Source organism: Phyllostomus hastatus, unplaced genomic scaffold (assembly GCF_019186645.2).
Source record: "Phyllostomus hastatus isolate PE091 unplaced genomic scaffold, TTU_PhHast_1.1 phas_contig_244, whole genome shotgun sequence".
Classification (NCBI taxonomy): Eukaryota; Metazoa; Chordata; class Mammalia; order Chiroptera; family Phyllostomidae; genus Phyllostomus; species Phyllostomus hastatus.
This window is the reverse complement of record NW_025333796.1, coordinates 83,842-109,343: the sequence shown is the minus strand read 5'-3', so window position 1 is coordinate 109,343 and position 25,502 is coordinate 83,842. Positions and strand designations below refer to the sequence as shown.

At 46.8% G+C, this 25,502-nt stretch overlaps 2 protein-coding genes across 7 annotated transcripts; both read left to right on the top strand.

Annotated features, from left to right (window-relative positions):
* The first annotated feature begins 3,600 nt into the window (after window positions 1–3,600).
* On the top strand, window positions 3,601–9,905 carry LOC123817989 (GTPase IMAP family member 7-like). Of its 2 annotated transcripts, none has more exons than XM_045837834.1 (2): window positions 3,601–3,729; window positions 8,457–9,905. In XM_045837834.1, exon 2 carries the CDS (start codon window positions 8,487–8,489, stop codon window positions 9,369–9,371), a length of 885 nt encoding a protein of 294 aa, XP_045693790.1. In that variant the 5' UTR covers window positions 3,601–3,729; window positions 8,457–8,486; the 3' UTR covers window positions 9,372–9,905. The 2 variants fall into 2 exon arrangements, with proteins under 2 accessions (XP_045693790.1, XP_045693791.1); XM_045837835.1 differs by lacking the exon at window positions 3,601–3,729 and adding an exon at window positions 6,852–6,996.
* LOC123817987 (GTPase IMAP family member 4-like) lies at window positions 3,612–24,724 on the top strand. 5 transcript variants are annotated; one of them, XM_045837829.1, is made up of 4 exons: window positions 3,677–3,729; window positions 15,021–15,149; window positions 19,676–19,747; window positions 22,964–24,724. In XM_045837829.1, the coding sequence occupies exons 2-4, from the start codon at window positions 15,134–15,136 to the stop codon at window positions 23,887–23,889; spliced, it is 1,014 nt and encodes a 337-aa protein (XP_045693785.1). In that variant the 5' UTR covers window positions 3,677–3,729; window positions 15,021–15,133; the 3' UTR covers window positions 23,890–24,724. The 5 variants fall into 5 exon arrangements, with proteins under 5 accessions (XP_045693787.1, XP_045693785.1, XP_045693788.1 ...); XM_045837831.1 differs by lacking the exon at window positions 15,021–15,149 and having other exon boundaries at window positions 3,612–3,729; XM_045837832.1 differs by lacking the exons at window positions 3,677–3,729; window positions 15,021–15,149 and adding an exon at window positions 15,193–15,215.
* Window positions 24,725–25,502: the final 778 nt, after the last annotated feature.

Here is a 25,502-nt window from a genome sequence, read left to right as displayed (position 1 = left end):
CCAGGCCTGCAGGTGTGGCTGGAAAAGATGCCCTGGAGTCACAGAGCACTCACACAGAGAGGGGGTCCCTGGTTGTGCCGAGGAAGGAGCGGGAGGAGGCTGGAGAGATGGGGAGGAAAGGAGGAAGGTGTTGTATGAGATTCTGAGAATGGCTGAAACACTGTCCCACACACTGTGTCGCTGAAAGCCACAGAAAGTTCTGGTCCCATAGTCCTAGGAATCCCGCATCAAAAGGTTGGCTGAGTCCTATTCACTCTGAAGGCTCTGCGGAGGGTCCTTCCTGGCTGGTTCCCAGTTTCTCGTGGCAGCTGGCAGCCCTTGGAGTTCCTTGGCTGGAGGCTGCAAGGATCGGACCTCTTGCCTTCCACCTCTGACAAGGAGAAACCAGGCTGCACCCCCGCTCCCACGCTGAGCTTGGACACCCCTCAGCTGAACACTCCAGTCCATCACTTACAAGCCCTTCCTTCCACCCAGCAGCAGTCATGACTCCATGGCTCTCCCTGACTCTGGAACCCCTCCCCCTTTCTTCAGGGGTCCAATGACAGGGTCCTCACTCTCATGTGAGATCTCACCTTTAACATTCAAATTCCCAGCTTAGTCCCTCCAAGGCCACCTCCACCCCTGTCCCCATGTGCCCCGGAGTTCCCCCAGTGCCTATCCACCCCCAAGTCCACAGCCACCGCCACACGGGAGGTATTGTTTACAGCAGCACTACTTCCTGGAACCAATGCCAACCCAATGAAGGAAAAGCTCCATGTTCTACATTTTGTTATTTTTTTTCGGTCCCTTTTATTGACTTTATTGTGTGTGGCACTGGGAACCACAATGACACAGGGATTAGGTGCACAATTCTACAACACATCATCTGTACCCTGTACTGTGTGATCACCACCCAAGTCAGGTCTCCACCCATCACCCTTTATCCCCCCTACACCTGCCTCCACGTGCCCCCTCCTCCCTCCCCTGGGAATCACCACACTGTTTGTGTCCATGAGTTTTTTGCTTATTTTTTATTTTTGGTTCAATCCATCCACCCCAACATCCACTCAGCTCTACCACAACTGCAAATGGCTGTCAGTGTGCTCTGTCGCACATTCCTCATTTTACCATCGGGAATGGGAGCTAAGAGAGGTTAACTTATCCTCCTTGAAGAAAGCCGTGTCCAATCTCCAGAGCCTGTGAATGTCGCCTCATTGCTAAAGGGTCTTTGCAGATGAGGATCATTCATGGTGGGGTGACAGGGAGATTGTCCTGGGCTCTCTGAGTGGGTCCCACACAGAACCACAAAGGCCCTGAGAGGAGGAGGCAGGACGATCTAAGGAGGAAGAAGCCATGTGGTGATGGCAGCCCAGACTGGAGTGATGTGGTCAGAAGCCAAGGAATTCTGGCAGCTTCTAGAAGGGGGAGAGGTGAGAGGGATTCTCCCCTAGAGCCTCCAGAGAGACCAGCCCTGATGACACCTTCATTTTGTCTTTGTGAGACTAATTTGAGGCTCCTGCCCTAAAAAGCTGTAAGAGAATGTATTCACTTTGTCCTAGGCCACTAGGTTATCAGTACTTTGTTGTGCCAGCAATACGGAACTGACACACCAAGGCTGACTGTTCATTCATGGGGGAGTCAGGACAGTGTGAGTGGCCATTCCTTTCACCTCCTGTTGTTATTTCCATGATGCTGTAGTAGGTTTGAGCTTTGAATGTATCTACATCACAGCAGCAGAAAATGTCCTGAATTCTACAAGGCAGACCCTGATAAAACATGAAGAAATGTTTTTTCATAATCCAACCTTTGAAAAATTCATATATATCCACTGTGTGTACATATGATGTAAATAATAAAAAGGGGAAAAGAATAAAGGCAACTGTACAAAAGGAAGCTGTGACTTTCTACAAAATTCGTGTCCTTGCTTCTGACGGTGTGGAAGGAGCAGCATCCAGGGAGCAGGGGCAGCAACTTCAGGAGTTGCAGGTGGGGACCAGCAGCAGGGGGACAGGTGGCTCACAGCAGAGTGGGAAGTGGACAGGAGCCCCTCATGATGAGGAACGTGGCCACGTGAACAGTCAGAAGAGAGGTGAGATGACCCTCCTTCTGTCACAGTCTCCTAGAAGGGGGATCCCCGCTGTGTCAGGGTCAGGGTGGGCTGCCGAGTTCTAAGGGCTTCTCTGTGGTCCATGGCCTCAAGGCTGTTCCCATCCGAGACCCATGTCCCATCCCTGCAGCATCTGTGGATTCTCTCAACCTCTTCCCTCTTCCCTTTGGGAAACTGAACTGTGCACCTGAGCGTCATACCTGCAGAACAAGGAGTTCACCAGGAAAACATGCAAGGCAGCTTCTGGCAGGACAGGGTTCACTCAAGGACTGTGCAGAGTGACCTGAGACTGGGCCATGGGGGGACAGGTTGAGCAGGAGATGAGGTCCTGGCTGTGCTGCTGAGTCACACCTGTGCAGCAGGGTCAGGGTCAGCCCCCTGGGGAGTGACCTGTGGGGCTGCTCAGGGCCCTGTGCTGAGAGGGGCCCCTCACATGGGATGGTGTGCTGTCAATGTCTTCTTGCAATCTTTAGATGTTGTAACAATGGGCTTGGTGGGGTTTTTTTTTGCCAGGCCTTGTGAAATTTATACCTGGTCGTGATCATTGTCTGTATTGGAAGTCAGGACTGTTACCTGGCCACTTCATGGTGACCCTAGTCATCAGCACCAATAATTGGTCCGATGCTACTGAACAATGGCTCTGAACACCATGATTTCCAAATCTCGTTGCTTCCCTCCATGGGTTGCCAGCCTATTGTCCCCAACTTCCTGCCGCATCTGGTCTTCTTATTGCTTTCCCCAAAGCTTAAGCATTGACCAATCAAATTTCTCAATCTAGTGAACCAAATATATAATAAAAACGTGATGTTTTAATGGTGATGCAGCAGACAACTAGAGCATCGCGTCCACTGTGAGAGCTTTGGCAGCTGCCTGACACCTGAAAATCATTTCCAGAGCCTGTGGCATCTGTCTGCTGAGTGGATCTTGGACAGGCTGCTTCCGTCTGGGCCTGGGGTGGGGGAGGCAGAAAGGGTGGGAGGGGAATTGCATCTGCTCCCTGGGAGCATCTTCACCTGCCAGACCCTGGGGCACGTTCAAGCTGGCAAGGCCCACATGAAAAACCACAGAGGGGCTGTGTGGTCACAGAGACTTTTCCCCAAACTCCCCCTCCTCTTCCCTGTGGCTCCCAATGGTGTAGACCCCTTCAGGTCTGCACCGGAGTCCTGCAGTTTCTGAATGAGGAACTGAGACCCTCCTGAAAGACTGGACTCAAAGCCCACAGCAGACAATCACTAGCAGCACCCAAAGGCACCCCAAGCCACCTGCTTGACTTCCTGTTTCCAGAATCACCCTGCTGTCTCCCAGTGCACAGGCGTGGGCAAGGCTTGGGTCATTTAATAAGGGCCTTTGTGATCCACCGCCATCATCCAAAATCCTGAACATAGCTCTGGAAATTCTGGTGCGGGAGCAGGCACATCGACACAAGTTTGGAATTTGGCAAAACTGAAGCACCACCAAATTACGGGACACTGTTTCCGTCTCTTTAAAGGCAAACAGGTCCTCAGCTGGCCCCACCCAACCACAGCTTCCTGGCTCCCTGCTTTCAGGGTTGCGAACTCTCTCCTCACAGTTAAAGCACAAGCAGCAGCTGAAAGAGCTTCATTGGAGAAGACCCGGGAACTCCTCAGCGGGTTGAAGGGAAGGTGAGCCTGGCTGAGACCCAGCTGAGCCATAGGGCTGGGAGGGCACTGGGGCCAGGGCAGGTGCAGGGGGTGGCTGTGGTCCGAGGAGGAACCAGGGACAGTGCCAGCCTCACAGCGGGTAGAGGGTGCTGTCACAGGGTGGTGGTGTGGGGTAGGAAGGGGAGGAAGGGGCTGCGTTATGAGCACAATGTCCTGCATCTCATACTGACAGGACACGTGTGTGCTGACAGGGGTACTTCCTGTGTTTGCTGGTGCAGCAGACACTGATGCTGCTGCTGAGCCTTCCTCCTCCCTTGATGGGAAACTGGTGTCCCCAGGGCAGGTGTTCAGGGCTGACAGTGACATAGAGTCCAGGCCGTCCAAGTGCCTCTGTCCACTGCCAAGATCAGGATCCCAGGCAGTGCAGTTCTCCCCCTGGGAGAGAGTGGACGACCCGTCCCCTCCGTTCCTTGTCCACCTCTGACTGGTGAGGTTTCAGAGTCAGGGGCTGAGGAGGAGCTGGGCAGAGGACTGTGGGCCGTGGTCAGGAGGGAAGGCGGGAGTAGAATGGACTTTCAGTTGGGTCCCTGCTCTGCCCAGTAGCTGTGAGCTCTGTGCCCCTGGGCAAGTGTCTCAGCATTTTCAGCCACATCAATGCCCTTATCTTAAACGTTAGCATAATAACCCTGGCTGGGTGGCTCTGTTCTCCGTTGGTTGGAATGTTGTCTCATACACCAAAATTTGTGGGTTCCATCCTGGTCAGGGTGCACAATTAGGTTGTGGGTTCAATCTCCAGGTGGGGTGTGTATGGGAGGCAAGCAATTGATGTTTCTCTTGCACATGGTTGTTTCTCTCTCTTCCTTTTTTCTCTCTAAAATCAATAAACATATCCTTGGATGAAGATTAAAATATGAAAATAATAAAATGAGCTTCCTCACAGGCTATTTTTGGGGAGTAAATGAGATGATGTAAAAATATTTATCAAGGTGCTTGGTAAAGAGTATTCAACAGTGGCTATACTACACCCAGGTTAAATTTTTTTTTTGTGGAAAAGTTTATTGTGGAAAACTTATCCCAAGGTAAAGAGAGTAATATAAGGAACTTCCATGGACCCAGACCAAGCTTCACCGATTATCAATTGATGCCAATCTGCTTCATTTGTAAACTCAGTCCTCCCTCCACACCTGGAATTATTTGGAGGTAGATATCGGACATTGTTTCAGTTTATCAATAAATATTTGAAACCACTGAAAATTATTGCCATCATCAGACTTTAAAAAGCAAGTAGAATTGTTTTTATAAAAATTACCAGTTCCAAACAGATTTTCCTGGTTTTCTCATAACTATAAAAATTGAAATTGGATCTAAATAAGATCCATAAATCACAATTGTTTGATGTCTCTTAAATTTAACTTAATATATCCATTTCCACCTTCCCTGTTGCTTTCTGGGAGATTTCTCTGGGTAAGAAAGGGGGGTCTCTTGTCCATCAGAATCGGGCGGTGTGTGTCCTGTCGATTCTATCAAAGGTGTCAGCTCACCTGCTCCTCCCGTTCCAGCGTCCTTGTGAATTTGTCTAAGGAGAGGCCTGGTCAGGTTCAGGGTGGACTGATTTTGGGTGGGAACACTTCACAGGTGCAGCAGTGAACTCCCGTCAGAAGGCACATGATGTCTGGTTGTCAGCCTGTCTGTGACACTAACTGACACTAATGGCTGCCTTAGTCTCGTTAAGGGTCACAAGCGATGACACTCAAATGCTGTCATCCCTTCCTCCTGTATTGGGTGGAATAATCCTGGGAAAAGAAAGCTCCCCTCAAGCTCTCTCTCATTTCCACGAGGAGCAGGTGTGTGAGAGACACAGATGAACGCCTGACTCTTCCCCTTTGAGTGTTTTTCCAGCAGACACCCGAGGGAGTGACAGATCACTTTTAGGAAAAGCATTGTTATGAATTCATGGATTTTAACATACTTGATGCTTTCATTTCATTAGAATTACTATGAATGCTCAAAATGTCCCATCCAGGTCCAGTTGGACTCTGCTGCAGTGGCCCCCAGTCCCTGTGATGAGATGCTAGTGAGTGGTCAGCATACCCGGGCTCTCTGGCTGACGAGGGCCTGTGGGCCCCTTGCACACGTGTCTGGCCCTGGAATCAGTGCTTTCTCCTCAGAGCCCTGACCTGTGGTGGGAAATGGCCTCTGAAGGCCAGAGCTGGGCGCTGAGGGGGTCCACTGTCACCGGGCTCATTCCTGTCCCTGTGCCTCTGTCCACTGCCAAGGGCTTCAAACTACACACAAATGCACACACACACACACACGCACACACACACGCGCACAATTAAAGTGAGGATGTGAAAACAGTTGGAGGTTGTTTTCAGGTTTTGGATGTTTTTTTTTTTTGTTTTTGGTCCTTAAGACATATCTCACCAGAGACAGACAATGAATGAATGCATTTCCAAGTCTCTTGGACCAGTTCCTTATGGGGTTCATCTACCTCTCAAATACCAGTTAGATTTGTTTTTTTCATTCTCTCTTGATTTTAATATTTTAAACATAATTTTTGGTGTGTAATTAGGTAAACTACCTTCCTGGTTTCAAGATCAAGCCTGTGAAATCTACGTGCACCCAGGACACCTGACTTCGAGCCCCTGCCCCTGTCCCCCCACCCCCCCACCCTGTCCGTCCCATCCCCACACAGGGAACTTCTGTGTCGGGTTAGTTTTCAGATTATCCTGCTGGTGCCTTTTCATATGTGTGAATAGTGTACCTGTTATAGTTTATAGATGATGTTCACATCCCCCTTACTGGAGAGATGGTAGGTGAACTCCACATTATTTCCTTCCCCTGGTGGTAGACACCCTGATGGTCTCCCCACTCTGGTGCAGGGAGACACTTCTCAGTCCTTTTCACAGCTGGCCAGGTCTTCCCGGTGTGGACACACCTTAGTTCATTCAACCCGTCGTCTACTGGTGGCCATTGGATAGGGTTTTGTTTTTTGCTCTTACAAATAATGATGCAATAAATAGCTTCATGCATGATTTTTGCTATAACATTGGTCAGTGTAGTTCAGGGATAAAAGCTGAAATGGGGGATTGGTAACAGGAGGGAAGGTGCCCGTGGACTCTACAAGGTATTGCTGGCTTCTGGTCTGCGGGTTTGGACTGTGCTTCCCTCCCCCCAGCCGTGCAGGGGAGGACCTGCTGCCCCTGCCTCCTCCGGCTGACTCTTAGCACAGTCTGCCGTTCTGCCAGACCTGGAGGGGACAAACAGCATCTCACCTAGAAAACAGAGGTGTGATTTAAAATTATTTTATTAACTTATATTATTTTTGTGTTTTGATTTATTTTTGTCTATTATGAGTGTATGTTACTGTCTTTTGATATATTCAAGACACATTTAAACTATTTTTCCTCTGAATGGTTACTTCTATCTTTTGATCCATTTTCCATCAAGTTGTTGGTTATTTGTTTCTGCAGCTTTTAATTTTGCTTTTGTAATAGGGAAATTCACCCCCTAGATGTACATTGGAAAATGCTTTTTCCCTAGTTTGACATTTTTGCTTTAATTTGTCTGTGATGCTTCTTGTCTCACATTACCTGTGAGAGTTTTCTGTAATCACACGTATTAGTCCTTTTCCTTACTCTGTGTCAAACCTTAGCAATATTTTCCCTACTCCCAGGTTACAAAGAATTTGCTGAGGCCTTTTCTGTTATTTCTATGGGTTAGTTTTCTATTTAAACATGTGAGGTGTTTGAACTCTGATGGTGTGAGGCAGTGGAGGCAGTTTTCTCGTTTTCTATTCGGTTTCACAGTCGCCCCCACGTCGCTTTATTCATCCGCCTTTCTCCTCAGTGATGTGAGATGTGGACTTATTGAATCTATGGTAACATCTAATTAACTGTTTTATAAGTGAATATTGTACAATTAATTTGGTCTGTTTCTGAATATTCTATTTCAGTTTCCCTGTTCCCTCTGTTTGTGCACCAACCCCATGAGGCTGTAATGACAGAAACTGCGTGTTTGACTCCTGGTAGAGCTGGTCCTCCCTCCTTATTCTTTTTCTCATCGGTGCTGAATAATGTTCTTTTTTTTTCTCCAAATGAACTTTACCATCCATTATTTTAACTTTAGAGGAGTATCTATTAGTTGTAATTTCATGATATGCCTTAAACATGAGTTAGTGTTGAACTGAGACAATTGTTTTTTGCATCTAGTTAGTTTCTCCTTCATGTGTTAATGGCCTGTGTAGAAAAAACCAATTTTCTCATATTGAACCATCCTAGCATTTCTGAAATAAGTCATATTTAAACATGGTGTATCACTCTTTTTAGTGTTCAATAATTTTTTTAGGATTTTTGTATTACTATTTCTAAATGAGACACATCTGTGGCTTTATTTATTGGTGAAATCTTGGTTAGCCTTTGGGATCAATATTATACTTGATTCCCAGAAAGGACTAAAACTTTCCCTTCTTTTGTGTGTGGTCAGGGACAGCTCAGGGAGCTCTGAGAGAGCAGAGCTGTAAGGTGCAGGTGTGCTCCCCTGGGAGGGCCCTGGCCCTGGTGCTCTTCTGTGGGGAAACTCTATTGTTTCTTCTGTAGTAATTGAACTATCATCTCTCTATTGGTGCTGGGTTCAATGTGAATAATAGACTAGTACAAAGTTTCAGGGAGGAAATGAGGGCTGGGAATGGTGGGCACTTGCCTAAGTTGACCCCTCCCCATGTTCTTCTCCTCCTCGGGGTCTTGCAGGAACCTGCACCCAGAACCTCTTGAACCAGCATGGCTGACCTTCAGGACAACACTCTGCGGATCGTTCTGGTGGGAAAAACCGGAAATGGGAAAAGTGCGACAGGAAACACCATTCTCGGGAAAAGAGCATTTGATTCTAGAATTGCTTCCGCGTCTGTTACCAAGAGCTGTAAGAAAGAAGAGAGGGCCTGGAAGGGGAGGAAGCTTCTCGTGGTGGACACCCCCGGGCTCTTTGACACCGAGGAGAAACTGAAGACCACCTGTGAGGAAATTGCTAGATGTGTCCTCCTCTCCAGCCCCGGGCCTCATGCCATCATCCTGGTTGTACGGCTGGACCGCTTCACACAGGAGGAGCAGAATACAGTTGATTTGATCAAGGCCATCTTTGGGAAGCCAGCCATGAAGCACATGATGGTCTTGTTCACTCGCAAAGATGAATTAGAAGGTAAAGAGCTCAGTTCGTTCATAGCAAAGTCAGACAAGCGCCTAAAAACCATCATCACAGAATGTCAGCACTACTGCTGTGCCTTCAACAACAAAAGTGCAGATGAGATTGAGAAGGAAGATCAACTGCAGGAGCTGGTGGGGCTGATCGAGGCAATGGTGCAGGAGAACGGAGGGACTCACTTTTCTGATTCCATATATGAGGACACAGCAGAAAAGCAGAGACGTCTGGAAGCGGCCTTGAAGAAAATCTCTGATACTTATTCAGAAAACAAAAAAGTACTAGAAGAGAAATATGCTAAGAATGAAATAACAAAGCAAGAAAAGGAGAAACAAATGAAAGTCCTAAATGAGCAACATGTTCGACAAATTGAAAATGCCAAGAAAGAACATGAAAAAAACATATTTGTAGCTGTTTACAATCGGATTTGGAGTGCGCTTTCAAAAGTGTGGCATATGTTTTGGAAATAATGTGAATTCATTTTGATTTTTTGTTAATTTACTGTGATTTGTCGATGTGGTAGATTGTATTTTCCAAAGATGGCTATACCGATATCTGCTACCCCAGCTCTGCTTCTTGTACTCTGTGCTGTTGCTCCTTCTGTTGGGTGATGGGGACTGTGTCCCCTCCTTGAAATTCCATGGACTCTGTGACTGCTTTGATGAGTAGTGGCTGGTCAGGCTTCTAAAGTTAGACTGGGACAGTGTCGCCTTGCTCTCTGCAGTAGGCGCCCTAGGAACATGGCCCCCGTGCTGTGAGGAAGCCCACGTTGCCCATGGAGAGGCCCCAGGAAGAGGACTGGAATCCTGGCCCCATCCCCTGCCTGCTCTTTCATCTGCCTGTGAGACTACCTGCCAGCCGTGCAAGTGTGGGCACAGGGCGGTGGGCTCTCCAGCTGCTAGCAGAGCCGCCTCAGGGGAAGCTGCAGACAGCATAGCTGGGCCATCCCCACCACATCCCACCCAGTTTGTAGATTCATGAGAAAAATAAATGATGTTGTTTCAAACCACTAAGCTTCGGGCTGGTCTGTTGTGCAGCGACAACTCCCCAGAGCATCCTCCCAGCTCATTCTCACCCATCCCCACGGTGCCAATGCATTTAGGAAGTGACAAAATGGGCCCTGGCTGGTATGGCTCTGTGGATTGAGTGTGAGCTGTGAACCAAAGGATCACCAGTTTGATTCCCAGTCAGGGCACAGGCCAGGTCCCCAGTGGGGGGCAACCACACATTGATCTTTGTCCCCACTCTCTTTTTCTGTCCCTTCCCTTCTCTATAAAAATAAATAAATAAAATCTTTTAAAAAACAAGTGACAAAATGGGCACAATCAGGCCATAATACATTATATAGAGTTCAAAAACTCTATTTAGGAAAATCAAATAAAAAATTCTGCACATGCCACATGTTACCCCTCTCATGATGCACATTTTTTTTCCGTCCATGTCTATGACCCGGCGGTCAGTGAAGCAGCAGGTCTCTCCAGGAAGATGGTTTGTGGTCCACGGAGGTGCAGGAGGTGCTAAATCCTTATTGTTTTTCTTTCTTTTCTTGTCCAGGTACCATCCACATGTAGAATGTCCCTGACTATAACTTAAATATATCTTCTGGGGCAAATAGTTTTCCTTTGTCTCTATAGATCCACACTTTGCCCCCCTCACCCTAGCTCTATGCCCCAGGAGGATGACCTACATGATCACATTGTTCATGAACTCAAGGGGTTCACCCTTGGGGTGCTCTGCTCAAGGACAAGACATGGTTCTCACAAGGTAGATGTATTTACTTGCAGCCAGTGAAGAACATTCAGGGATTCATATCCTAAGTTCACTCTTTGGGATGGAGGCGGAGCCAGTGCTCACGTGCACTCACTGGTCAGTGCCACATCGGCTTCCTCTTTGCAGTTGGCTGCACTTACCTGGGGGGGCTCCTGCCAAGCGCGTCCTGCTTACAGCTGGTCTGCAGACACTGCCCTGCTGTGACATGTGGTGAGAACAGTGCTGAGTGAGAGGGGCCCCGACCTGAGGCCCCTGTCCTGTCTGTCGGCATCAGCGGGTCCCCCTGGGTCTCTGAGTCTTGCTGGGCTCCTGCCAGTGGGAAGTCCGAGCAGGAGGCCTCCTCGGGGTAGAAAAGTGAGGCTGGGGTATTTGTTCTCCTCCCTCTGTCCCTGCAAGGTCATCTCTGACCTGCTGCAACCTGAAGCTGAATGTCACACCTCCTGTACCAAACCCCCCTTTCTGGATTCCAGCTCTCCTTCACCCCCTTAGGGTTACGGTGTCAGTTTCTTACTCTTACTAACAGTGTCTCTTGCCTCTTGAATACCCTGTGCCCACCTCTTATAGCAAACTTTTTCTTCCATTCTCGTGTTCCTGTGGCTCTGACACTCCACACTGGGAGCTGTGAACCCCAGTGTATCTGTTACTCTGGGGACGTCATAGGGAGGACGTGACCTCTACTTGGCCTAAAAGCTGCACCCAGGCTTCCCCACCCATGCCAACCCATCCTTGGAATGTGTGTTCAGCTCCCTGGGTCCCTTCCCAGGAGCTGCCTCAGGGACTTGGCCTGGAGAGAGTAACGTGTTGTCGCAGCAGCTGAGGGGTCTGTATACACTCTTCAGACCTGGCAGGCAGCTGCACCAAATATTTGTTTGGGGACCACCCACGACCAGCCTTGTAAGTAAGTTCCCAGACTCATTAAACTGCCACCTCCCCATGGGCAGTGACCTGCTGCTGTCTCTCCAGGCTCCATATGAGGGCTGGTGTCAGACTTACTCCCAGGAGGCGAATTGCCAATGTGTGCTGATAAAGGAGCAGTCTTGTCTGTGGTTAGAGACAAAGATGAAAGATGGGGTGCCTAAAGCAACTGTTCTCAGGTCCTTTCTTCCTGTTAGAAGTATCTTTATGTTCCAAAATTCTTCTTAATTTTTTCATTTCTTTGTGTCCTCTTCAATTTCACTTAGTAGTGATAGCTTGTAGTTTTCAGTGTACAAGTCCCTCACATGCTCTTGATGTTTATTCCTAGGTGTTCTATACTGTTTCTGCAATAGCAAGAGAAATTGGTGTTTTAAAATATTTTTTTCTGAAATTTCATTGTTGGGTTGTGGAACACAATAAATTTTTGTACACTGATTTTGTATACTGTAAATTTACTTGTTTCTAAAAAATACACTAATAGCTAAAATTTGATGTATAGATACTGTTTTAGCTGCATCTCATAAGCTTTAAAACACAGTATTCACTTATGCTCTTGCTTTAAATATTTATCAATTTTGATTACTTCATCTGATTTGATCCATGGGTTATTTGACCCAGGCATTGCCTGAGGGAGTGTGGGGATGGCTGGAGGGCAAAATTAGGACAACTGTGATAGCAGAGGCCATAAATAAATACATAAAAATAAAACTGTGTCCTCCAATTGACGAACATATGATATTTTATTACTTATCTTTTAATTATGTTGTGGTCAGGAAATATGCCCTATGTTATTTCAATACTATACAGTTTCAAAGCACTCCTTGAGACCAGTGTTGGTCAGTGTTCCCCATCTGTTTGAAAATAAGGGACTGAATTTGAGGAAGTGTCTGCACATGTGCATGATGAGGCCAAGTCCATGAAACTGGTTGCTTCAATCTTCTGTATCCTTTTTGCATCTTCACTTGCCTGCTCTGGTGAGGACTGAGAAATGTGTGTTGCCCCTGTCACCCTAAGTGCAGGTTTGCCCATTTTCTCTGTGAATGAATCACTCCCCTTATAAAGTGAGGACTCCGAGTGCGGCAGGTGGAAATGCAAAGCGGTGTCTGAGCTGGTGCGCAGGGCTCTGTGGCTGTGCCCCCACCACACTGCTGAGGTCCCACCTGCCGCCTACACTCCTCACCCGTCTTACTATACTTGCTGTTGTTCTTCTAACATAAACGAATATGTCATACATTTTATAACTTACAAATTTATTCATTTATTGTTTATTTTCTGTCCCTTCCAGGAACACTGGAAGATCCAAACTAAGAATTGTTATCTGTGATTATTTGATGTATCCAGGTTCCTAGGACACTGCCTGGCACATAACATGCTTTCGATAAAAATTGAATGGAAAGTCTAATTCATTTGATAGCTTGGTCTTATTGGTTCTGAATTTAATTATTTTAAAAGATGTTATTTATTTACTTTTAGAGAGGGGGGAAGGGAGGGAGAAAGAGAGGGAGAGAAACTTCAATATGTGGTTGCCTCTCGCACCTCCCCCTACTGGGGACCTGGCCAACAAACCAGGCATGTGCCCTGACTGGGAATCAAACTGGCGACCCTTTGGTTCACAGTCTGCACTCAATCCACTGAGCTACACCAGCCAGGGCTGGTTCTAATTTGATTGCTCTGTTTGCCTAAACTTCTGCTTTCAACCTTTCTCTGGTTTCATGCTTTAGATGCAAATTTTTTTTGCAATCCCCTGAAAAAAAAGTTTATTCTTTTAACTGAAATCTTTGGTCCATTTATCATAATTATAATTTCTGATCTATGTGGATGCATATAAAATTTTTATTTTTGCATTCAATGTGTCCAACCTGTTCCAAAATCCATTCTCTAACTTTTTTGTTGTTGCTGATTACTTTGAATTCTATGGGTATTTTTTCACATTCTACCATTTACTACTTTGGAAATAACATACATTTTTCTAAAATTTTCAATATCCACCTAGTGATTACAATACATAGTCTTACTTATCATGGACTAAAGGTAATCTATCCTTTTATCTTCCTCTTATACAACAAATTACCTTGGACATTTTAATTCCATTCTTACCTCCATCCCAACCTAAATATTACTGTGTATTTTATTTTAATTTTTTTCCTTTCAGAATTTCAGAATCTAGAGGCCATTTCTATTATTTTGCACTGTTCCCGTTAGTTTAACTTAGTCTTTGTTCTCCCCTCTGAGTCACTGGTGGGATTGCTTTCCACTCGTGTCCAGCACACTGTGTAGAAATCCCTCCAGGGAAGTCGTGCTGGGGGCAGGAGCGCTCCCCTTCATTGTCTGAAATGCACGTGTGCTGCCCTGACTCCTGACAGCCGTCCCCTGAGTGTGGAGATCTGAGTCAGCTGTCATCTTCTCTGAGCTCATTGCAGGTGTGCTGGCACTGTCTCTGGCTGCTCTGTTACTGGGCAGGGATCAGTGCAGTTCCAGCATCTCCCCCTGGAAGGTCATGGGTCTGTGCTTCTGGCTCCTTTGAGGAATTCTTTTTGCTTTGATGTCCTATAGCTTCATCTTATGTGTCAAAGTGTGAATTCCTTCTTCCTGACTGTGTTTGGGACCTACTGGATGGTCTGAATTTTGGGTTGGTGTGTTTCCTCAGCTCCACCATCGTAGCTTTAATGATTTCCTCTGTGGTCTTCCCTTCTGTTTTCTCTCCACAAGTACCCTCTGCCTGTTTGCAGTGCATCCTGGCCTTTTCTTTCTCAACCCTCCCTGCACTCACCAGGTAGTGCTCACTGACATTTTTGAGGGGTTAGCCTTTTGGGGGTTATGGTCAGAGTTCCCTGTGAGACCCTGTTGAATCCGCCCTTGCCTTTGGCTCCCAGGTCAGTGGGGTTGGAGATGCACAGTCGAAGTTCTCCCAGTTGGTGAATCTCCTCAGAGAGCCAGTGGGCTGCTGTCCTTCGCTTACAGGTCTGGGTTTCCCCCTTCATGGGGCTCCACGTCTGAGCAAGTTCCTTTCCTTGACGGTTCTTGCATCCTTTAAGAAAATATAGGTAATATTTTCCACTATTTTTAGTTGACTTCAGAGGAATGGTTAATAACCTCAATACCTGAGGGAAACTTTATTTTTCGTTTGTTTGGTTAGGTGTCTTCCCATAGGTTTCCTGAGTTCATGGCTCTGTTAGGGGTTAATTGTTGTGTTACCTGTGTCCCTTCTGTGTCTCTTTCAGTTGTCTGCTCTCCCTGGTTGTTGTTTTTTTGTTTGAAAACAAATCCATACAGCAGTTTTGTGGGTGTCAGGAGTGGGGGATGTCCTGTAGGCTGTCCCTGACTTCACCTGGGGCTCTCAGGTCAGCCCCTGTGGCCACCTCAGCTTCAGCCTCTCTGGGATGGGGTGTCTGGACAGTCACCCCAGTTCATCCTCATCTCTGTCTGCCTTCCAGAGATGGATTGAGACCTCTCATCGTTGAGGCTCAGACTCCTAAGTCTGGGAGAAGACCCCGAGAGATGGGCTGACAGCGGTGGTCGACCCCAGGCTTCCTGGGACTGGGGTGTGATGGGTGTGAAGACAGGTTTGTGGTCTCTTCACCATGTAATTTCCACCGCAGTGGTGCAGACCTGTTTATGTGCATAAGAAGGTGAGACTTGTGGTGGAAAAGATGTCAAACTGTGAAAAAACAGGAAATGTTTACAAGACTGAAACTTGTTGAGACCACAATTGCAAAGCCTTTGAGTCTTTGAGCTTGGAGAGTTGCAGAAATAGCCCCAGGGAGCTCAGCTGGCTGGAGCATGTTCCCTGTGTGCTAACTTGCACTTTCTACCTCTGGTCAGGTAACACAGGAGATGTATAAGTACATGGAACACCCAATCGATGTTTCTCTGTCTTTTTCTCTGCCTCTCTTCCTCTCTCTCCTTCAATCAATAAATTGAGACAAAAGAACAACAACCCAGGCTGGGTAGCTCAGTTGGTTGAAGGGCCATCCCATGCCCCAGAGGGTTGTGGGTCCATTTCTGGTTCTACAGAGTGTGGGAAGTGACCAGGAGAATCTCTCTTTTACAGTGATTTCTCTCTCTCTCTCTCTCTCTCTCCACCATACCCCTTCCTCTCTCTCTAAAATCAATGAAATGTCCTTGAGTGGGAATTATGAACAACTGTGCATACATGGACTCTGTCTTTGGACAAGAACAGGTACGAATTCACATGTAAAAGGCATTATATGAGACTGTGTGACCACCCTTGGCCTGTTTTACCATTGGTCTCCCACCATTGAGTCTCCTGGTCACGTCCAACATACCTAAGGACCTACAATTCCCCAGCTTTATTAAAATCTAGTTGATGTAAAATAAAATTCATTACTTCTTTAGTAGATTTAATAATCAGTTTTGTAAATATTTTTCTAACAATTTGGGTATTTCCCATTACCTTGTATACATGTTCTCCTGTTACACTGTGTGTTTGGTTAATTTTATATTTTATTTGATTTTATTTTTTATCTTTTGATCCCCTGCAACCATTTGTATCACCTCTCACCTCTGGGAACAACCAATCCACTCTCTGGATCTTTGAGCTTGGGTTTTTCGTTTGTTTGTTTCTTTTATATCCCACATAGGAGATCATACAGTATCTGGATTTCTCAGTCTGACTTAATTTCACTTAACAAATGCCCTTGAGATCCATCTATGTCATTGCAAATGGAAATATTTGGGGCATTTTATAGCTGAGCCCTCTTCTATGTAAATCACCATTTCCTCATCCATTCCTCCATATATGGATGCTTTGGTTCCTTCCATTTCTTGGCTATTGTAAGTCATGCTGCAGAGATATTTGTTTTCTGTAGCTACATACCCAGTAGTGGAAATGCTAGATCATATGGTAGTTCTATCTTTAATTTTTTAAATCATCACCTGAGGACATTTGTGTTTATTGTTTTTAGGGAAAGAAGAAGGGGAACATTAAGAAAAGAGAGAAGCATTGATAAATCCCTATCAGCATGTGCCCCAACTACAGCTGGAACCCACAATCCTCCACTACAGGAGATGCTCCATCCAGCTGAGCCATGCTGACCAGTCCAGCTACTTTTAACTTTTCAGGAGCCTCCATACACTGTAACTGCACCAGCTTGCATTCCCACTACCAGTGCATAACAGTTCTCGTTTCCCCATGTCCTACCAACGCTCATTACTTTTGTCTTTTTGGTAGCAGCCTTTCTAATGGTTGTAAAGTGATATCTCACTGTGGTGTTGATTTGCATTTTCCTGATGATTAGCGATGTTGAGCATCTTTTTTGGATCTCTTGGTCATCTGTATGTCATTTTTTTAAAAAAGTCTATTCAGAACTTCTGCCCATTTATTCAAATTGAATTGTTGATTTCTTTTGGAACTGAGTTGTATGAATTCTTTATGAAGTTTGGACATTAGCCTCTTATCAGCTCTGTGATTTGTAACTCTGTTCTCCCATTCAGGCGGTGGCCTTTTCATTTTGTTGATGATTCTTTTGCTCCCTTTCATTTGCATGAAATATCTTCCTCTACCCTCCACTTTCTGTCTATGTGTGCCTTCCATCCTGAGGTGGGTCTCTTGTGAACAGAGTGTGTATGGGTCTTGTTTTCTTTTCCACTCAGCTGCCCCATGTCTTTAGCTTAGAGCACTTAATCCATTTACATTTACAGTGATTATAGCTGAGTACATATTTATTACCATTTGAGTATTTGTAAGAGTTTGTTTTTTTGATTATTTCTTCTTAAATAAGTTCCTTTCGATTTCTTGTAACTGTGGTTTGCTGGTGATGAACTCCTTTAGCTTTTTCTTGTCTGAGAAGATCTTTATTACTCCTTCAATTTATTTATTTATTGACCTATTTATTTAAATCATCACTCAAGGTTATGTTTTCATTGATTTTTTTAGAGAGAGAGAGAGAAAGGAAGAGAGAAAGCTAGGTAGAGATAAATATCCATGTGAGAGAAGCATCAATTTATTGCCCCCGTAGTCAGGAATAAAACCTGCAGTCTAGGTATGTGCCCTGACCAGGAATTGAACCTGCCAACTTTTGGTGTCCCAGAAACCCCTGCAAGGAACTGAGGGGAAACAGCCAGGACTCTCCTCCAATTTGAAATGAGAGCCTTTCTGTGCAGAGCCCTCTTAAAGGAGCCAGTTTGGACAGCTCCTCCCCTCACTTCCTCCTCCTCCTCCTCCTCCTTGTCCTTCCTGTCCTCACTCAGCTCAGACTTCGAAGTCACAGACAGGAGCAGGACGCAGATTTTGCAGGTAAAGAAACATGGGTGATTGTGTATGTGTAAGGGGGAGCGTCAGGGAAATGCGGGATGTGGAGCATCGGAGTCCCCTCCCCCGGGATCCGAGTTAAACCTCCCATCAGACTTGTTCTCAGTGCAGGTTTCTCCTTGCTTTCTGTTTCCTGTCTCTGCTGACTGACTCTGGGCTGTGATCTGCTGTAAAGGCTGAGCCTTGCAAATTAGCCACTCTTACTTGTTTGCTGCTCAGAGGATGTTTGTACAAATAAGTGATGGACTTCACCACTTAACGGAAATTATATATAAACTTGAATCTTTTCAGGACAGAGCAGGTGAGTGGGCAGAGTCGGCTCTGGGGGCAGCTGGTGGGTGGGAAGTGCTGGGAGGTGTCAGAAGCACCCAGGACCTACAGCCACTTTGTGGCCAAAGCTGATTTGCAAAATACTGGGATTCCTCTTCTCAAGTTACAAGAAGGGCTTTTCTATTCCCTATCCTTAAGGCATGAAGAGCTAAATCTTCTTTCCAAAGGACCATCTGTCTTTCTAACTGTGTTTCAAGTGAGTCTTCGACAGCTCCTGTCAGAGGAGCCTGCCCTTCCCAACTGGCATTTTCAGCCTGTCCCAGGCAAAGTCCCCTCCACTCCCAGTTCTTCTAACGGCTCTGCCCACTGCCAAACATGCGTAGGCAGTGAGGAGACGAAATATTTACAATGAAATACTGTGGTCCTATGACAGTGAGCATGGATGAATAAGGAAAGGGCCACCTTTTTCTCAGATGTAGGCTGAACATCAAGGTCAGAAGGAATCAATAAGCAGAGGGAGTTTTGGTCATTTATTTATTTAACAACATGTGTTGTGAAGAACTCTGTGTCCAGTAATGTGCTTGTCCCAGATAATAAGGGAGCACTGGACAGAATGCTCCCCTGGAGGTTCCATAGTCACGAAGCTTACAACTGACTGGGGCAGAGTAGAGAGAGCAAATGCAGAATTCCCGACTGAGATCTGTGCTCCAGGGGGACCCCCGGGATCACTGGGAGAGCCAGTGGCGAGGGAACCTCAGTGCAGCTGTACTGTGGGTGGTGATGGTGTTGCAAGAAGAGGCGTTGGAGAAAAATAACCAGGTTTTAGTTAAAAACTGTGTTGAGTTTTTTAAAAGTTGTAGAGGTGAAGAGGGACTGAGGATGAGGGGATCAGTTTGGAGCTGTGACAGGGAAACCAGTCCCAGTAGTCTTGATCAGCCTGAAGGAGGGAGTAGGGACACTTCTGCATGTTTTGAAGGTCGAGTCGATGGGACAGATGAGCAAAAGTGAGGAGAGATGAGCTGTAGGTGACCCCACCACTCTGCAGGAGCCCCAGGCTGAAAGGCTAAGGCCATCCGCTGAACAGAGGAGGAGTTGGGGGGGTTGGTGAGGAACGGGATGATCCTGTGACCTGAAGGCAGTACTGGCTGCAGTGTAGGGAGGTCAAGGGTTTCCTGTGGACAGTTTTATGTGAGATGCCCATGAACTTTACCAGTGGAGAAACTGAATGGGATGTGAAAGTTCAGAGCTCTGGGGAGGGTCTAAGCTACAGATAAAGTTCAAATGGAAGTAAGAACAACAAGTTACTGAGGGGATGGCGGTACAGAGTGCCTGGAAGCCGAGCTGACGAGGCACCTGAAGCCTGTATGTTTGTGCAGAGGAAGAGCAGGAAGCAAAAAGGAGACTGACCAGGGGAGTGGAGCAGAAGTGCTGGGAAGGAGGAGAAGTCAAGTAGCCAGTCTACGGGGAAGAAGGGGCTGCTGGCTGCAGGAGGTTCGGTGTGCAGTTACTCCCCATTTCCCTGAAATGAGTTGTGTTTCTTACCCACAGGAACTCACACAACAATGGCAGCTCCATTGCACAGCTCGAGTTTCAGCATCATTGAACCTGGGACCAGCCATGGTGAGAGGGGGCTCGGGCTCCCCAGGTCAGGCTGAAGGAGGGGACCTGGTGGGGGCTCTCCTGTCCTGTCTCCTAGTCCCCAAGTGAGCAAGACCCAAATACCCCCAACTCCATTTCTCATTTTGTCTTCATCGACTCTGCTCTTTCTTTTTCTTTGACCCTCCACCCTGGCCCCTCCTGATGTGGCATCACTGCTCAGAGAAAGAGGTTACAGTGTCCTGAATGATCCAGGATTAATGAGGGATCTTGTCTCCTACTTCCCAACATGTGCACACATCAGGAGGGCTCACTCTAGCCTGTCTGTGTTTCTCTGCCCCTCTCTTCAGTCCCTGTGAGGGTGGGAAGGAGGAATGTGAGAGTAAAGGAGATTTAACTCAAGTCCCTGTGGTCCCTGCTCCGGGTGGCCTCACTGTAACCAACAAATTCCCAGACTGGCTCACTCTGTTTCCCACATAAACCCCGTTTTACTCTCTTGTTTATCCAAAGTAACTGCATCAGTTGAATTTGTGGTGGTTTTCAAACCACACCACAATGTAGTGGCCTGGAAACATTAGTCATTTTGTTGGCAGTTCTTGGGTCTGAGCTAGCTAGGCCAATCTCAGGCAGACTGGCTCATGCACCTGGTGGTAAGTGGTAGTTCAGTGCATAACTGGATAAATTTTTTAGATGAAATGTATTAATGTGAGAGCGGTTAATAACACTATATAAGATTCAGCTGTAGAATCCTATCATCCATCATCAGTGTACTGCATTGTGTACTCACAACCCAAAGCCTTGTCTCTTTCCATCACCAGGGATTTGACCCCTTTACTCTGTTCCACTTTCCCCTCCTCCCTTTCCTTCTGGTAAACACCATATTGTTTTCTGTGTCCATGAGTTTGTTTTGTTTTGTTTTTTATTTGAGGCATCCTATTTTATATCCCACAGAGGAATGAAATCATATGGCTTTTGTCCTTTTCTCATGCAACTGATTTCATCTAACATGGTGCTCTCAAGATCCAGCAACTGGATAATTTGGGATTGGACATGTCTCAATCCCAATCCTCAATCCCAATCTTCGTGGATGTGTCTGCTAGTCAGCAGGCCCTTTGGCAGGCCAGCGTGACAGGGATAAGTGGCAAGTCCAGCCTCTTCCCAAGGCAGCTGCAGGGCTCTGCAGGGCACAATGACATACCAGCTTTACACATCCGCACATTTAGGACCCACACTGGCATCACACTTCTGTTGCTCTCTTGTCCAGAAGGAGTCACCTGGATTCAAGGGGTGGGGAAACAGACCCAGCATTCATGAGCAGAGCTGTAGATCCATATCCCAGGAGGCTCATGTCCCAGATGGGAACAGTCCATGGCCACAGCAGCACTCTGTCACATAGATGGCCATGTGCCCTCATCATTGGCAACCTGCTTCGGGGTGGAGCTGGTCTTTTGTCTCATCTCCCAGGATATTCCCTCTCCCTGTGTGGTGACAGCTGATGCCCTCAGGGTGTCCCTAGGTGGAGTCTTTCACAGTGATGCTAATGACACAGTGACCTGAACCCCCATCCACATTCTCCTTGTTGGTAGCCATCCTGTGCCCTGTGTCTCAGCTTCTGGAAACTTACCCTCTCATCCCAGGATGCTGGTTATCAAATGTGGGAAACTCACCCCCAGGGGAGGTTTGGCTACTGCCTGGATGAGCTACAGTTTCTTGACAGAGTGTGTGGAAGATGGGGAATCACTACTGATCTTGTGGAAACCAGAGATGGGGTTTCTGCCAAATCTCTCCTCTGTTTGATGGATATTTTAAAAAATCATTCCACTTACAGAATAGACAGAAGGGGGCCTACTGGAAATAAAGAGGCCAGTGAGGAGACAGCTGAGGCATGGATTGTGATGTATGTTGGGCTACTATGATGGTCTTCAACATGGAGAGAAGCAATCAGATTGTGAATGGAAGCGAGGGAACATTCCAGTCGGTGAGATCTGGAAAGTAAAGGGAAGAGAGGAATCAAGGGAGATTTCTAGACTTTTGGTCTGAGGACCTGGGTGTTGGTGATGATTTCTTTGAAAGGGAAATGCAGTTATCACTTCTGTCTGTAATGTCATCAGCATGACCCTGTGGGCATGGACTCTGAACAGAGACGATGGCTGTGTGTGATACAGGGTCCTGCCACAGGCCACTGTCTCACTCAAGGCTGTGCTGGAGAGTCTTTGTCAGAGAGACAGGTGCTCGGGTGCGGTTGTTTCTTGTCTTGCCTGGTCCTGGGCTGGGTTCCCCAAATCCTGAAGCGTTCCTCCATAAGGCACATTAAAGAGAAACAGAGATTTACTGAAGGGAAATGGGGAAAGAGCTAAACAGATGATTTGGTGTTTAACTGAAGGCACAGTTACTTTGAAAACATCCTCCAGTTGGTAGGCTATGGTTTCTGTCATTAACCTGCAACTTTCCCAGGAAGCACATAGGCCTAACGAAGGGAGACTAAGAAAGTGCAATTCTACTCATGCTAATCTGCATGAGTTGTTGTTGTTGTTGTTGTTTTATTATTATTATTATTTAAGTGTGAAGGGATTTTACAGTAACTCCAGAGAACTGTCTATACTTTCTGGTTGTAAGTCTTCAACATGTTAATTTAAAATAGGAAAATGACATTAAATTTCTACACACAGTCATAATTTTAAGGAAGGTGTTTTGTGTTTGTGTGGGTCACAGTCCCTGACAATAGGGCTGCATATGTGATATGTAAGGGGACACTCCTTCTTTCTGCCCAGGTGCCCTGCTCACCCCTGCAAAGAGGGAGGGCCTGAATCACCCCTCCCTGGCTTCTTCATGGGAAGAAGAAAAATTCCCTTGTGACTATGACGTAGGGGTGAGGGGATCTTCTGCTGTGACATCCCACAGTCAGCTTTTGTGTCACTTGCTGCCTTGGCTTAGGAGGGACAGCACCTACAGTGGCTCAGAGCTCTCACTTACACCCATGGGTGCCCTCCTCTGGGGCCCTATCTGCCAAAGGTCAGAGTGAGCAGCCCAAGGGACTCTGGAGACGTGCCCAGAGTTCTCTGAGTCCTGCAGCAGGAACACGCGGCCCAGGGCTTCCTCAGAGCTCCTGTGGGTGCAGGGGTAGCTCACGGAATAGAACCTGATCAGGCAACAGAGACGGGCACGGATGGGTGTGGGTCCTGCAGGGGAAATGCTGGAGGTCAATCCTCACACTGTGGCTTTTGTTTCCTGATGTCTCAGGGCTTGGAAACCAAGACTCCAGAGAGTCACAACTGAGAATAGTCTTAGTGGGTAAGACCGGAGCCGGAAAAAGTGCCACAGGGAACAGCATCCTTGGGAAGAAAGCGTTTCAGTCCACCATCGCGGCAAAATCTGTCACCAAGGTCTGCGAGAAAGGGAGCTGCACGTGGAGTGGGAGAGAAATTGTGGTCGTGGACACACCTGGCCTTTTTGACACCGAGGTGCCAACTGCTGACACACAAAAGGAGATTGCTCGTTGCATCGTCCTGACATCCCCAGGGCCTCATGCACTGCTCCTGGTGGTCCCGCTGGGCCGGTACTCAAGGGAAGAGCAAGAGGCCGCACAGAAGGTGCTGACAATGTTTGGTCCGACAGCTAGGAGATTCATGATTCTCTTATTCACCCGAAAGGATGACTTGGATGGCATGGAGTTCTGTGATTACATAAAGGAAGCCCCAAAATTCATTCAGGATCTGAGGAAGGATTTCAAGGATCGCCACTGTTTGTTCAACAATAAGGCAACAGGGGCTGAGCAGGAGGCCCAGAGGGCACAGCTGCTGGACCTGGTCCAGCGCATGGTGATGGAGAACGAGGGGGGATTCTACACTAACGAGATGTACCAAAGGGCCGAGGAGGAGATTCAGAAACAGATCCGAGTGATAGAAGAGCAGTGCAGAGCTGAGCTGGAGAGGGAGAAGAAGCAGATAATAGAGGAGTATGAGAAGAAAATCAGAAACCTGGAGGATAAACTGGACCAGGAAAGGAAAAGGGCGGAAATGGAGTGGGTGTTGGCAGAGAGGGAAAAGCAGTATGTTTCCAGGCAGCAAAATGCCAGGGTTGAAGTTGAGGATAATAGTCGTATACTTCAGTGCATCATGCAAATATTCTCGCTTCTCAGTTCTTTGTTACATTTCTTCTTCGAGTAAAATTAAGCTCATTGAAAATCTATGTGTATTTCCCATGAATTTTGGCCGCCCCCTCCCTATATTACTCATCCCCCAAAGTCAGAGCTCTCTGTTTCTGTCCCTCGGGCTCTCAGGACTAGGGAGGGTGGGAAAGTTCACTGTTGATGATTGATTGAGTTAACCAGGGACACATTCTCAATTTGTAGAAGTCCAGGGGAAAGTGTGGATGCTCCCTACCTTCTGAACTTTGTCTCAGATGCACGGGAAAAGGAATGCAGGAGACCACAAGTTGGTGAGTCCGGGCCTGCTCTACTTATCCTTAGTAACCATTTCTTCTCCAGATTCTTTCCAGATTGGCAGAGAATCTCTACCTGTGGCTTCTACTTTTTATTTTTGCCTTTAAGATCTCTGTGATCATTTTACCCACGTGGTTAGGTAATCCAAAAAGAGATGCTTATAGAATTCTTTCTTCATTAACATAAATTTGTTGCATTACATCCTAACACAAGGACTGAAATTGTTCCTTATCATCGGCCCCCTGAAGGACAAAGAACTGTTTGCAAAATGGATCACTCAGAACTCAACAAAGTGAAATGACGGAAAGGGCAAAGGACAGGGATTCAAGAAAATTCGAAATATTCAGATGTTCCTATAAAAGTGCTTTGACCAGCCTCAACGTGAGCACGTTGCTAAAAGACTAGTTCTCTCTTTTCCTTGGGAAACGAAATGATGCACCGCACCACCATCACCCCGCACCTTGATGACTCCCTGCTGGGAGGGTGGTCCACACACTGCTCCCCACGCCCTGAATTCTTTCCTTAGTGTTACTATAATAAACCTTTTCTATTCTTTCGTATCTGTGCAAAACTCGAAATCTTTTACCTTAGGAAGAAACACTGATATTTCTTCTAAGAACACAGGGAAGAATTTTACTTTTTGGTAAAATTTCAAGATGGTTTCTGAGACCTTTGCAGATTTCCTGATTACAAATGAGATCCCTTTATTATATGGATAACAGTAGTGCAAATCTACCCCTTCTCTCCTGGGGACTCCTACATGAGTAATTTCTAGGAGCTCCCAAAGCACATTTCCATGTTCTGGCCAGAGGTTCTGGTGGTCACACACCCAGAGGGAACTTCGGTATCTGCCTGGAGAATGAACCAAGGGACCACAGTGCAGGTCAGGTCAGTCACCACTAGCCAAAAAGGAGAGAGGACAGTCTGGTTCCTTTTTTAAAAAAGTAAACATAACAGTAAGAAATGGTTTCACATCCCGAAAGAGACCAACCACTGTGCCTTTGTGAGAGGGGATAATTTATGACATGTGTCTCCTTCCTGGGCTGTAGGATAAGCCCTTCCCTGTTCTAAAAGGAAAACCATCAGCTTGGTCCTATAATGCCCAGTGTTACCTGGGGGTCCCATCCCTGTGACTTCCAAAGTCTGCAGTGACAAAGCCAAAGGCTACAGAAAGTTCTGTGTATGTTGTTACTGAGGAACCAGGTAGACAACTGAATTGCAGGTTTGCAGGACCTGGACACGACGGACAGAGGACAGTGGCACATGACTGAGAGCACAGAGGGTCGCAGGAGGGGGCAGCTCAGAATGTCCCTCTAAGAGCAACAAGGACTTGGGACT

Excerpts from the sequence above, each read along its gene's own strand:
- LOC123817989 (XM_045837834.1), top strand. The coding sequence starts at position 8,487 with ATGGCTGACCTTCAGGACAACACTCTGCGGATCGTTCTGGTGGGAAAA.
- LOC123817987 (XM_045837828.1), top strand. The coding sequence starts at position 18,080 with ATGTTTGTACAAATAAGTGATGGACTTCACCACTTAACGGAAATTATA. Across the intron at positions 18,159-19,675 it reads ATCTTTTCAGGACAGAGCAG|GAACTCACACAACAATGGCA; the intron begins GTGAGTGGGCAG and ends TCTTACCCACAG. Across the intron at positions 19,748-22,963 it reads TGAACCTGGGACCAGCCATG|GGCTTGGAAACCAAGACTCC; the intron begins GTGAGAGGGGGC and ends CTGATGTCTCAG.